This window comes from Erpetoichthys calabaricus, chromosome 17, assembly GCF_900747795.2.
Source record: "Erpetoichthys calabaricus chromosome 17, fErpCal1.3, whole genome shotgun sequence".
In the NCBI taxonomy this organism is placed as follows: domain Eukaryota; kingdom Metazoa; phylum Chordata; class Cladistia; order Polypteriformes; family Polypteridae; genus Erpetoichthys; species Erpetoichthys calabaricus.
The window spans coordinates 90,870,450-90,884,825 of NC_041410.2; the positions used below are offsets into that span (position 1 = coordinate 90,870,450).

A 14,376-nucleotide genomic window follows, 5' to 3' on the forward strand; every position below is an offset into this window, starting at 1 on the left:
ATGGCATTTCTATTGCTTTAAGGTCTGCCAGCAGACTGACAGAAGTTAGAACAACTCATGATTAAACAAGAGCCAAAGGGGCATCGCTTCACCCATACCAGTCCACATGGTGGTCTTCCAGACAACATCGTCACATTGGCTCAAAGTCTCCCCAAATTAGATGTAGACAATCCCATCAGCATCAGGTGCAAAGCAAGAACAGACTCTCTACAGAGTGCCAACCCATCACAGAGCCCACTCCTACTGGGAAAGCCCACCCTGCTCCTGTGTATGTCAAGAATCCTGTGAAAAGCGGATGCCTGGCACATGAACTAAAATGTGTGACATTTCTGTTGTTTTAAAGTATGCCAACAGACTGTGGCTGAACTTAGAACAATGCAGGATTAAATAAGAGCCAAAACGGGCACCACTTTACCCGTATCAAACTTGGCACGATAACCATGCAAGATTATAAGGCCAAATTTCAAATTGTTTGCCATTGATTCGTCCAGGGGCACAAAGTGGGAAACAACCCTGAATTAAATGCTAAGCACTGAGTACACTCATGAATAATGCCAGCACATCACTGGGCACTAAGTCTGACTGGGAAAACCCACACAGGAACCGGGCACCAGGCCATGGTAAGAATCACATGAAAAGCAGGAGCCTGGTATGTGAATGAAAAGCTGCGACATTTCTGTTACTTTAAGGTGTACCCACAGACTGTGGCTGAAGTTAGAACAATGAACGATTAAACAAGAGCCAAGGGGCAGGCACCGTATTACCCGTATCAAACTTGGCACAGTAGGACAGGTAGGAAATTAGTGGTAAAACTCGGATGGTAGTGCTCGATTCATCCATGGGCACAAGGTGGGAACCAATGGAGCACCATGTAGGGCACACTTACTACATCTACAATACCAGCCACACAGGCAGAAGAACTGGGCACCAGTCTATCACAAGGCCCACCTCACAGGCACAATGACACAAACACAGGGATTTGGGGGCAAAAAAGTGAAGAACCCAAAGAACTTGTGAGGACGGAGGGGTAGAATTTAAAACAAAGCAAGTCTGGGTCAGTGACTCAGCTGTGTGCCACCATGACACCCGTGCTCTTTTAGATGACCAGTGCAGACCACCAAATTGTAAGGATTGACCACCCAGCCAGCATTATAAATCGGGGGTCTTGGACACGGGTGGGACTCGGAACCCGATGCCGCCGACTTGAAGTCAGACATGCCACCACCTGTGCCATTCTGCAACTGCCTAGAGTGACGCTAAGAGGGGCCTTCCTTGCTAGACAGACACCCTCAGGATTTTCTCAACCCCCTATTTGGGTGGGTTTTTAGGACCCTCTGGACTATGAGATTGATCCGTCCATCCATTTTCTAAACCCACTTAACCTTGAGCAGGGCTGCGGGGCAGCAGGAGTCTAAACCCAGCAAAGCCCAGGGTGCCAAGTCCATCGCAGAGTTTGGGACAAAACCAACATCTGCAACCCACCCAACCTGCACGTCTTTGGACTGTGGGAGGAAACCCAAGCAGATCAGAATATGGAAACTCCATACTGGGAGGGCCCGGGGTGCGAGGCACCTGCGCCACCCCGCGGAGTAGCCAAGTTTTTACGAATGCAGAGGCGCGCCGTAGGCTTCCTATAGGAGGACTCTGCTCCATTTGGAACTCCGAATCCGACACGCCTGCACAGGAGATGACTTTCAACAAACTAACGTCATTCATTTGCTCGTATCTACAGCCACAAGATGCCCAGTAACATTAACTTTCTTCATTCATTCCACGGTTTGAATTAGTAATCAATCACAACTGAACTGAGAATGAACAATAAACAGGATGTAGGAGGAGGAAAAACGAGGCGTTTAAAAAGCAAGCCAACAGGAAAAAGTCCTCGGCGGCATTGTATGAAGACCTGAAGCGGGCTTTGGCAAAGGCGGCGGATTGGTGAAATGGAGCAGTGACACTAAACCTTTTACCCATTCACTGTAGGCCGTGACAGTGAAGGACGTCCCATCGTACGTCTGGAAGTGCCGTCTTGCTGTCGCTCTTCCCGTAGATCCACTTGAATGATACAGTCGCCTGCTCTCGCTGGCCGCTGCCCCTCCAACAGTCCCTACCAAGGCCCACGGCTGCCTAAGAAACAAGTAGCGACACTCAGGACACCTTCAAGAACCACTAAGTGACGGGATAGCCGACTCGCAGCGAGAGGATCGTTCAGACGCACAAGACCTTAAGTTTTCTTTCCACATTTGTCCCTGCATGTGCTTTAAAATCCTATCTGGAGGAAACATTTGGGGGGGGGGGGGGGGGGCGCATGCGTCCAACATTTCCATTGCTTTAAGGGATGCCAATAAAGCACAGCCGGAGTTGGAACAACGCATGACTAAACAAGAACTAAAGAGGCACCACTTCATCCACACCAGTCCAGGTGCCAGTCTAGTAAGAGTCAAATCCTCTTAACCCAGATCAGGGTCATCTGCTGGGGGGGGGGGGGGGGGTTGGAGGCTGTGATGGGCTGGAACCCAACACTGCACAGAGTGCCAGGGCATCACAGGACTCGGCCACAAAGAGGCAGGAACAGGGCTTCAGTCTATGGCGAGGCCGTTTTACAGAGGCAATTAAACATGGCGCTTCGGAAAGAAAACCATTCAGTCACGAGGGTATCCATTAAGAAAGGGATTAGGGAAGCTAAAGGCATTTAGAGGAATACTGCAGAAAAGGTGAACGATAATAATAACAAAGGAATAATAATATAATCATAAAAGAAGAAGTGTCTTTGTGTCTGTGCATCTGTGTGTTTTCACCTTGGTGCCACGTCTCTGTCATTCCAACAGATGGTGCTACACAAACATTTGAAATAAAGAAATGCATTACATTTATCATTCCAACAGATGGTGCATCCCAATGATTAACACTGCTTTTACGAATCCCCATATCAAATGGCATATAACATAGACATATGAATTGCAATTGTCATTCCAGCAGATGTCACATCCCAAACAAATGCAAGAAAATACATTGTGGTTGTCATTCCAACAGATGGCACATCCCAAACATTAACAAGACTTTAACAAATCCACATACCAAATGGCATATAACAGAAACATTTGCATTATTCTAATTGTCATTCCAGCAGATGGTGTATCCCAAACATTTTGAAATAAAATATATTGCATTTCTAATTCCAACAGATGGTACAACCCAAACATTAATACAGCTTTTACAAATCTCCATACTAAATGGTATATAGCAGACATTTGCATTGCATTTGTCATCCCAACCATATGCAATAACGAAATGCGTTGCATTTCTCATTCCAACAGATGGTGTACCCCAAACATTAACATAGCCTTTACAAATCTCCATACCAAATGACATATAAAAGACACATTTGCATTACATTTGTCATTCCAACAGATGGTGCATCCCAAACTTTAACATGGCTTTAACAAATCTCCATACCAAATGGCACATAACAGACATTTGCATTGCATTTGTCATTCCACCAGATGATGCATCCCAAACATATGCAGTAATGAAATGCATTGTGTTTGTCATTCGAACAGATGATGCATCCCAAACATTAACGCAGCCTTTACAAATCTCCATATCAAATAGCATATAACAGACATTTGCATTGCATTTGTCATTCCAACAGATGATGCATTCCAAACATATGCAGTCATGAAATGCATTGCGTTTGTCATTCCAACAGATGGTGCATCACAAACATTAATGCAGCCTTTACAAATCTCCATACCAAATGGCATATAACAAACATGTTTGCATTGTATTTGTCATTACAAAACATGATGCATCCCAAACATTTGTAATAATAAATTGCACTGCATTTGTTATTCCAGCAGATGGCGTATCACAAACATTAACATGGCTTTAATGAAGCCCCATACCAAACGGCATATAAGAGAGACACATGCATGGCATTTGTCATTCCAACAGACAGTGCATCATAAGCATTCATAATAAGAAATGCACTGCAGGGCAGCACAGGGCCCACTCACATTGGTCAGTCTCCAGCCTCACTTACAGATATAAACAACTATGGGTTTTTAAAGAAAATACATTTAAACCCAGAGAACAACCAACATGGAAATTATAGAAAAACAAGATTGTTATCAGTGAATTGCAGGAATCGCAGTTAAAGATAAAAGTGTGAACTTAGTACATAAATGAAAATGTTATTGCTTTAATTTCTGCCAACAAGCCATGACTGAACAACGCATAACTAAACAAGAGCCAAAAGGGACACCAGGTTGCCCATACCAGTCCATGTGGTGGTGGACTTTCAGATAACTTTCTCAGATCCAGTTTAGGGTCATGGGAGACCCCCTCTGATAGCAAGCCCTGTGATGCGCTGGCACTCTGTGCAGGGTTGTCTCCTGCCTCGTACTGGAAAAACCAAATGCAGACAGACAGAGGACCAGGACATCATTAAACAGGGAAGGTGAAAGAGCCCAAAGGACAGCCAGTGGTGGACACGGGTGCAGAATCGGGCCGCACTGATCCCGGTGACCCCCGGGCTCTGTCAGATGGCTAAATCGTCTCATTACAATGTAATTTTTTTATTTTTATCTCATTCCTCCCATGCAAGACATTTTCCGTACAAGTGTTGCCCAATGCTATTGTTGCGTGGCTCTCATTCAGGTTTAAAAAAAGACCACACAGCCAGCAGTAACGGAAATGAGATTTTATCAGGAAATCTCAACGTCAGAAATGTGTGAAAATGACACCTGAATCAAAATGTGCAAATGTGTCTTTTACTTCAAATTTAAACAATGAATGATTAAATATGGGGGGGGGGGATGCGACTTCTTAACCCATACCAGTCCACATGGTGAGCCGTTTAATTCAAGTCAGGGTTATTTTGGGGCAGCAACAGCTGCAAAGTAGGAAGCAACCCTTCCACATTGAGTGCCAACCATCGCTGGGTTCATTTCTACTGGAAAAACCCACCACAGACACAGGAACGGGGCACCAGGCTATGGCCGGAATCATGTGGAACACGTCACCCGGGCACGTGAATTAAAATTTGTGACATTTTTATTCTTTTAAGGGATTTCTAGTTAAAACAATGAAGAATTTAAAAAAGCCAAAAGGGGCACTACTTAACCCATGCCAGTCCATGTGGTGGTTTTTCAGACAACATTCTCAAATTGTAAAAAATCCATTTTGGGGCCATTATGAGTCTATCCCATCAGCATTAGGTGCAAGGCAGACCTTTACACAGTGCCAACCCATCACAGGGCCCAATCCTACTGGCAAAACCCACCACGGACACAGGAACAAGGCACCGGGCTACGGCAAGAATCACGTGAAAAGCGTGAGCCTGGCATGTGGCCACTTAATTCAGTTTAGGGTCATATTGAGTCAGAGTCTGTCCCAACAGCATCAGGAACCAACCCTCCATTGAGTGCCAACCTATCACAATGCCCACCACAGACACAGGAACAGGACACCAGTCTACGTCAAGAATCACGTGAAACGCCTGATCTGCCTGGCACATGATTTAAACATTTCTGTTGCTTTAAGGTATGCCTACAGACTGGGTCTGAAGTTTGAACAATGCACGATCAAACAAGAGCCAAAGGGGCACCACTTTCCCCATACCAAACCTGGCAAGAGCCAAAGGGGCACCACTTTCCCCATACCAAACCTGGCAAGAGCCAAAGGGGCACTACTTTCCCCATACCAAACCTGGCAAGAGCCAATGGGGCAACACTTTGCCCATACCAAAGGCCCACTCCTATTGGAAAAACTCACACAAACATAAGAAAAGGGCACCCCTGTCCATGGCAAGACTCGCATGAAAAGCGTGAGCCTGGCACATGAATTAAAATGGGTGACATTCCCACTGCTTTAAGGTGTGCCAACAGACTGGGGCTGAAATTAGAACAATGCACAATCAAACAAGAGCCAAAGGGGAGCCACATTACCCATACCAAACCTGGCACAATAATCATGCAAGAAATTAGTGTTTAAATTTGGGTGGTAGACCTGGATTCATCCATTGGCACAAGGTAAGAACCAACCCGGAATGGGATGCCAAGTATAGGGCACACTCCTGCATCATGCCAGCCCAACACAGAGCCCACTCCTACTTCCAAGACCTAACCTGTTCCTGTGTATGCCAAGAATCATGTGAAAAGTGTGAGCCTGGCACAGGAATTAAAATGGGTGACACTCCTATTGCTTTAAAGGTATGCCAACAGACTGAGGCTGATGTTAGAACAGTGGAGGAGTAAAGAAGAGCCAAGGGGGCACCACTTTACCCGTATCAAACAAGAAATTATTTGTAGTTCTGGATTCATCCATGGGCACGAGGTAGGAACCAATCCTGAATGGGATGCCAAGCATCAGGCCCACTCAGGCACATGTTAGAGCTGCCAGTTAACATGGCTTGAGAATTTCCATGACATCCTTAATTCTTCTCTGCAGGATTATATGGTCCCATTTTTTTTATAAATTCTATTGTTTATTATTTTTGATTATTTCACGACCGGGCACAAAAAAAAAATCTCAATAATATTTGTCACTGGTAACAACGGGCAAATTCTCGTGAATATTTTGAGCTGAAGTGACCTGGAGCTGTCCAAGGTAATCCCATAATAAGCGTTACATCCTTCTACCTTGCAATATATTCACTGTGTAGAGTTAAATCAAGAGCACATGCGGCTCTGTAAATGAAAAATATAAATCTGAAGGGGGCACATTCATTTAGACGGGAAAGGCGCTATATAAGACAGGGACTGTTCATAATTAAGAAGGGTGCCATCTTTACATAGGAGAGAGTTTTAATAATCAAGAATAAGAAGAGGGTTGTCATTACCTGTATCCCAAATGTCGGGTGTGTCTGCTTCCAAGGACTTCCATAATTTCCTCCCGAACGTCTCTCGGCAAATTCCTGGATGCGGAATCCCCCACTGCCATTGCCACGATGACCCCGGGTGGCTGCCGGCTCAGAAAGTTCTTCAGTCTTCTGCTTTCGTTGACCGTCATGTGCGTATCAAATCGATCCGCTGCCAGGACTTGAGCGGTCCCGTCATCTATAATCCTTACATTAATCCCTCGGCTTCCCCAGTATCTCTCAAATTTATACGGTCCATACTGCAGCCCCTTCGCATATAGAGTTCGGGTCAGAAAAGTCCAAGATACTGGTTTTCTCCCATAAAGCTCCAGTGTGCCCCTGGCATCCACACCAAGAAACTTCCTTCCAAAGCCACGGACAGAGGTGTCCTCTGTAGACTTGCCATATAAAGAAATGGTGGCCGTGGCATTGTAAGGGCAATTTTGGGAACCAATATGCAGCCCCCCACCGTCTTTAATAAGAATGTGTCGGGAACGTAGCGTGATGGGATTTTGGGGGTTATCTGCAAAGACAAGAAGTCCTGAAAGAGAAGTAAGTAGAGATTACCTGAGGGCTCTCCCGGACACGTTCTCCAACTGGTTTAATGCAATCCTGGCAGCACCAGGTAGGAATCAACAGCAGACAGGGTGCCAGTCCACCGTGACGCGTACGCCTACACGCACACTCACTCACACTGGGAAGACTAACCATTTATACTGTTAAATAATAGGATCCAAGCGGACAGACGCACACTGTGAATGCTCAAATGGCTGATCCAGATCAGCGTAGCAGGAGCTATGGCCTATCCGGCAGTGAGGAACCAACCCTACAAGGCTCATTCAATGCCAGCCAACATACCCCCGTCATTATGTGAGGGTAAAACAAGAGTACTCCGAAAAAAGCTACGCAGAGAACATGTAAAGTCCACCTAAGACTTGAACCCAGAACTCTGGAACCTGCGGATACTCTATAAAACATTTAACGACAAATCATCTTCAGTGGTGAAGATGGCCACGTCCCACAGTGTGATACGGGGGTCCAAGATACGACCACAGACTTTGTCCTGGAAGGACTCATGATATCAAGGCCATTATACGAATCATCATCAGCTACTCTTTTGTGGTGAAGATGGCCATAGTGTTCCATAGTGTGATACGGGGGTCCAAGATGAGACCACAGACTTTGCTCTGGAAGGACACATGATATCATGGCCATTGTACAAATCATCATCAGCTATTTAGTGGTGAAGATGGCCACGTTCTGCAGTGTGATACAATGGTCCAAAGACTAATAAGACCATAAACTTTGCCCTGGATGGACTCATGATATCATGGCCCTAATTCAAATCATCATCAGCTACTCTTCATTCGCAAAGATGACCACATTCCACAAGTGTGGTACGAGGGTCCAAAAGACTGGTGAGACCACAAACTTTGCCCTGGATGGACTCACAATATCATGGCCATTATACAAATCATCATCAGCTACGCTATATTGGTGAAGATGGACACATTCCAGAGTGTGATATGAGGGTCCAAATAACTGAGGAGACCACAAACTTTGCAATGGCTTGACACAGGATATCGTGACCATCATACAAATCATTGTCAGGTGCTATTTATAAGTGAAGATGATCATGTTCCACAGTGTGATATGAGGGTCCAAAAACTAATGAGACCACAGACTTTGCCCTGGAAGGACACATAATATCATGGCCATTATACAAATCATCATCATCTACTCTATATTGGTGAAGATGGACACATTCCACAGTGTGATACGAGGGTCCAAAAGACTAAAAGAAAGTGACCATAATCTTTGTAATGAATGGACTCATGATATCATGGCCCTTATACAAATCATCATCAGCTACTCTATATTGGTGAAGATGGACACATTCCACAGTGTGGTACGAGGGTCGCAATAACTGATGAGACCACAAACTTTGCAATGGCTGGACACAGGATATCGTCAACAACATACAAATCATTGTCATGTGCTATTCATAAGTGAAGATGACCACGTTCCACAGTGTGATATGAGGGTCCAAAGACTAATGAGACCACAGACTTTACACTGGATGGACTCACGATATCGTGACCATCATACAAATCATTAGTATGTGCTATTTATAATTAAAGTTGATGATGTTTCACAGTGTGGTACGAGGCTTCCAAAGACTAATGAGACCACAGACTTTGCCCTGGAAGGACACATGATATCATGGCCATTATACAAATCATCATCATCATCTACTCTATATTGGTGAAGATAGACACATTCCACAATGTCATATGAGGGTCCAAAAGACTGAAGAGACCATAATCTTTGCCCTGGATGGACTCATGATATCCTGGCCGTTATACAAATCATCATTGGTTACTCTTTATTGGTAAAGATGACCTCATTCCACATTGTGGTGCGAGGGTCCAAATAACTGATGAGACCACAGACTTTGCCCTGGATGGACTGCGATATCATGGCCATTATACAAATCATTGTCAGGTGCTATTTATTGGTGAAGTTGATCATGTTTCACGGAGTGATAGGAGGGTCCAAAGACTAATGAGACCACAGACTTTGCAATGACTGGACACGTGATGTCATGGCCATTATTGGAGTAAGGTGAATGCTTAGACCTCTGCTATTAATTAATGGAGTCTCCCAATCCACACTGAGAAAACTGCTGATTCTGTACTCCATCTATACTGGTTTGGGCCGCAAAATGGCTACAGACAACACCTGCATGCCTTGGTCAGTCACGGCAGGACTCCTGCATGGTCTTGGACCCCCAGACTTGACCAAGATGTATGAAAAATATCAAATATTATTTGCCGACCGAGTCCTTGTTAGCCGTTTACCGCTAGTCTTGAGGTAATTCGCCAGCAGTACTCCATCATCCCCGAGTTTACGGATCTACACTAGTGACAGAGGGCAGGCATCGACACGACATTAGTGGAAACAGGAGAGCGGAGTACGGACTGTCAGAATGTAAAGTGTGTGTCAAGAAGAAAGCGATTTGTGGGGTTATATGAGTGACAATTATTCCGTAACGGCCAGTAACAGCAGGATAGTTCTAGAGCTAGTGAAGCAGGAAAAGGTGAGGATTGTCTAAACTACAAATGCCACTTCTGAATATTCTTCATGGAACCACAAGAGTGCTGAGCAACTTTTAAAGATTTTGTTTAACTGGTCTCCAGGGCGTAAGATACGTGTACAAAGTAATGTTGTTCCCTTTCGGAATTTCTGTCCTTTCATAAATAATGGAGTGTAGGATGTAAGCGTGATGGAGCCCAACAGGAGGGCACAGCAGCACACACACACACACATATTAAACCCAATTTCAGGGTGCTCACCTGGTCCGATGTCCGTTACGGCTTTCTCTGCGCTTCTTGTATGTCAAGGTGTAATTGAAAAGCCCGAAATTGAAATTACATTTCATATTCAACATTCAAATAATGCAGAATCGAGCCGCTGCACAGGATTCAAAATGCAGCAGCGCGTCTGGCGTTTGACCAGCTGAGGTGGGTAGATGTCACTGTCCTCTTCAGACCACTAAACCGGCTTCCTGTAGTGACACAAATCAAGTGCAGATTCTTGATGCCTGCCTACGGAGTAGTGAGTGGGTCTGCACTTACATATACAGTATGGTAGCACTCGTGAGGTCCTCTGCTCCTTGGCATCCACTCAGGTCTACTGATGGACAGCGTCTGATGGCGCTACCTCTCAGTCCAGTCTCAGTAGATGGCAGCTCCCCTGGATGGAAATGGTTCCTCGGATTCCCGCAGGGCAGCATGGGGAAGGGAATCCGTCACTTCAGCCCTGTTGGGTGCCGCCAGGGGGAGCTCACCAAGAAACTGGGGACTATTACAGTTACGTCAACCCGGAAGTACTTCGGAGTCACGAGGACAGAAGCCCGTAGTACTTCCGGGATACGTGAAGAAGGCGTTGGACCCAGAGAAGGAATACTTCCGGGTCTAAGAAAAATAAAAGGACTGTGGGAAACCCCAGCAGGCGGAGCCGGGGTTGGGCGGGAGTGTGATGGAGCTGCTGGGAGTTGGAGGATTGTATTTATTATTATTGTATTGATTTATTACTGGAGACTTGTGGAGTGTGCACTATAATTGAAGAAATATTAAAAGAATCTTCTTTGTGCTTTTACACGTGTGTCTGGGACGTCTGTCTGGTGGGTTCAACGGGGCAACAGCGACCCCTAGCGTCCACGGCAGTAACAACAACATGAATGGCCCCCGGGGGCCTCCTCACTCCTAAGTTCACCTCTAAGGTCAGTATTACAAATATCAACCAATTTTTCAATGCTGTTCCCTGCCACAAATGATACAACCTTGGAAATGGCCCCATCTTACATATGCAGTAACAACAACATGAGGGGCCCCCCGCACCCGGAGTTAATTTCTGATTACAAACCATAACCAGTTTCCCCATGCTGCCCACTGCTACAAATAGTACAACTCTGGAAACGGTTCCATCTTCTATATGCAGTAAGAACAACATGAGGGGCCCCCTCACGCTGAAGTTCACCTCTAAGGTCCGTATTACAAAACTCAACCAGTTTTCCCATACTGTTCCCTGTGACAAATGAAATAACCTTGGAAATGGCCCCATCTTCTATATGCAGTACCAATATCATGAGGGGCCCCAGGGCCCCCCTCACCTCCCAAGTCCATTTCTGGGGTCAGTATTACAAACCATAACCAGTTTTCCCATACTGTTCCCTGTGACCAATTAATATAACCTTGAAAATGGTTCCATCTTCTATATCCATCCATCCATTTTCCAACCCGCTGAATCCGAACACAGGGTCACGACGGTCTGCTGGAGCCAATCCCAGCCAACACAGGGCACAAGGCAGGAACCAATCCCGGGCAGGGTGCCAACCCACCGCAGGACACACACAAACACACCCACACACCAAGCACACACTAGGGCCAATTTAGAATCGCCAATCCACCTAACCTGCATGTCTTTGGACTGTAGGAGGAAACCCACGCAGACACAGGGAGAACATGCAAACTCCACGCAGGGAGGACCCGGGAAGCGAACCCAGGTCTCCCAACTGCGAGGCAGCAGCGCTACCCACTGCGCCACTGTGCCGCCCCATCTTCTATATGCAGTATCAATATCATGAGGGGCCCCAGGGCCCCCCCTCACCTCCCAAGTCCATTTCTGGGGTCAGTATTACAAACCATAACCAGTTTTCCCATACTGTTCCCTGTGACCAATTAATATAACCTTGAAAATGGTTCCATCTTCTATATCCATCCATCCATCCATTTTCCAACCCGCTGAATCCGAACACAGGGTCACGACGGTCTGCTGGAGCCAATCCCAGCCAACACAGGGCACAAGGCAGGAACCAATCCCGGGCAGGGTGCCAACCCACCGCAGGGCACACACAAACACACCCACACACCAAGCACACACTAGGGCCAATTTAGAATCGCCAATGCACCTAACCTGCATGTCTTTGGACTGTAGGAGGAAACCAGAGCGCCCGGAGGAAACCGACGCAGACACGGGGAGAACATGCAAACTCCACGCAGGGAGGACCCGGGAAATGAACCCAGGTCCCCAGATCTCCCAACTGCGAGGCAGCAGCGCTACCCACTGCGCCACCATGCCGCCCCATCTTCTATATGCAGTATCAATATCATGAGGGGCCCCAGGGCCCCCCTCACCTCCCAAGTCCATTTCTGGGGTCAGTATAACAAACCATAACCAGTTTGTCCATGCTGCCCACCACTACATATGATACAATCTTGTGAAATGGTTCCATCTTCTATATGCAGTAACAACAACATAAGGGGTCCCAGGACCCCCTTCACCTCCAAAGTCCATTTCTGGGGTCAGCATTACAAACCATAACCAGTTTTCACATGCTGCCCACTGCTACAAATAATGCAACTTTGGAAATGGCTCTGTCTTATGCATGCAGTAACAACAAAATGTTGGGTGCAAGAAACATGGCCCATTAACCTGTAAGTGCACAGAAAACCTTAAACACACACACACACATTCACAGGACATTTAAAGAAAAAAAATGAGTGTTGACTCACCGCCATCCTGTATAATGAGGGAATGAAAAGTGGCAGACGATTCCAGCCTTAAGAACTGACCCGCTCCAATGATAACCCTTTGGCTTGCATCATGTCCAGGGTTCCAGGACGATAAGTTTGGATTCCTATCTGGGCATCCATCTGTAACAAGCTCTGCATTAGCAGTAAAGTGATTCACATCCTCATCCATTTTTGAGTCAAGATGTTAAAATGAAAGGGTAAAAAAAAAAATACAAACCTTTTTTTACTTTATGCTCCCAGTCCATTTGCGTCTTTATTTTAGAGAAACGGTCAAGCCGTTTACGATCAAGGCTGCTTAGTATTTACCAGAATGAGAACAATGCATGGAATAAAAGTTCAACTGCTTTATTTAGACAGAAAAAGAGAGAGAAAAAACACACAAGAGAAAAGCCAGTAGTGGTCTTCCAAAACCACATATGGTAGGTGGTTATTAAGAAGCCGGTAGCGTTTTAAATCTGCACACCATGTAGGAGTTATCTGCCACTGATACAAAAAGTCTACAGATGAGACATCGGCGAGGTTTGTTTCGAGTCCTCCTCAAGCGTTCGTCTGGATTTTTTAAAATAATATTAATTATGTAGCCTCCCGTCATATCATAAATCTATTAACGAGTGCAAACACCGATCGTCATCACACATAAGCGAACACACCAAAAAAAGCAAGCCGCTTGCCGTGCCTCCGTGCTAGTTTCCGCGTGGTTATTCAATAGCAATAAAAGACAACAAGTGCCTTCATCTAACCGTACAGCTTCGAGGGAATGAAACGGGATCCCGTCCAGACGAGATGCTCAACTGCAGCATTCCCGTCGCGCTCTCCTTACCTATACCAAAGAGAACGGCTCTTCTCCTTCCAGAATCAATGAACCCGCTGCCACCAAATACAGCAGTAGCGACCACTCTCTACGCGCTCCAGCAGTGTGCACCTGTAGCTCGGAGCACCGGCACTTTTACTCCGCGTGCCTGCGCCTCGACCCTTAAAGTTCACTCAAGTTCTCCAGTCGTCTTCGGTGGTGGTGGTGTTGGTAGTGGTAGTCGCGGAGGCGGCGACGCGCAGCTCGCGCTCTCACTCAGCTTAGGTGACAGCCCGCGGCAGCCGCTCTGCTGTCTGCAGCAAACCCCACGCTGTTATTTATACCCGTCTCGAGCGCGCTCTTGGCACGAGCCTCACTATTTACAACAGCTGAGAGGACGCCCCGCCCCTCGGCCGCTCCGATTGGCTGCTCGGCGTGTTCCTCACAAATCCACAGATTTTCTCGCCTTGCCGTGCAACCTCAGTTAGCGAATTCCACAGGTCAGCTTTTTTTTTTCTTTATAAAAAGGAGGCAGGGAACGTGTCCCGACATCTAAGGCACGGCATGTTTTTATTCTTCCTTTCTTTTTTTTTTTTAATCTTTTGGTGAACTTGGCGTCTTTCTCGGGTTAC

The 14,376-nt window shown here is 46.1% G+C and overlaps 2 protein-coding genes across 8 annotated transcripts in view; both read right to left on the reverse strand.

Annotated features, from left to right (window-relative positions):
- LOC114644328 (cell surface hyaluronidase-like) overlaps positions 1–13,776 on the reverse strand; it is a 136,815-nt gene extending 123,039 nt beyond the window's left edge. For 2 of the 7 annotated variants that reach the window (XM_051920420.1, XM_051920417.1), the window contains exon 1: positions 1,968–2,099. Coding sequence is in view for 2 of the 7 variants with exons in the window: in XM_051920417.1 (XP_051776377.1) it covers positions 1,968–1,971 (4 nt within the window). In the remaining 5 variants the exon portion in view is untranslated. Of the gene's footprint in view, positions 1–1,960; positions 2,125–6,838; positions 7,398–12,933; positions 13,075–13,171 lie in introns of those variants that run through there. The other 5 variants (XM_051920416.1, XM_051920419.1, XM_051920423.1 and 2 more) reach the window with 5 other exon arrangements.
- The window catches only part of LOC114644327 (cell migration-inducing and hyaluronan-binding protein), a 264,051-nt gene extending 249,984 nt beyond the window's left edge, over positions 1–14,067 (reverse strand). The window contains exon 1 of the mRNA XM_028792468.2: positions 13,775–14,067. The gene's annotated coding sequence lies outside the window, so the exon portion shown is untranslated. The remainder of the gene's footprint in view (positions 1–13,774) is intronic.
- Between the last annotated feature and the right edge of the window lie 309 nt (positions 14,068–14,376).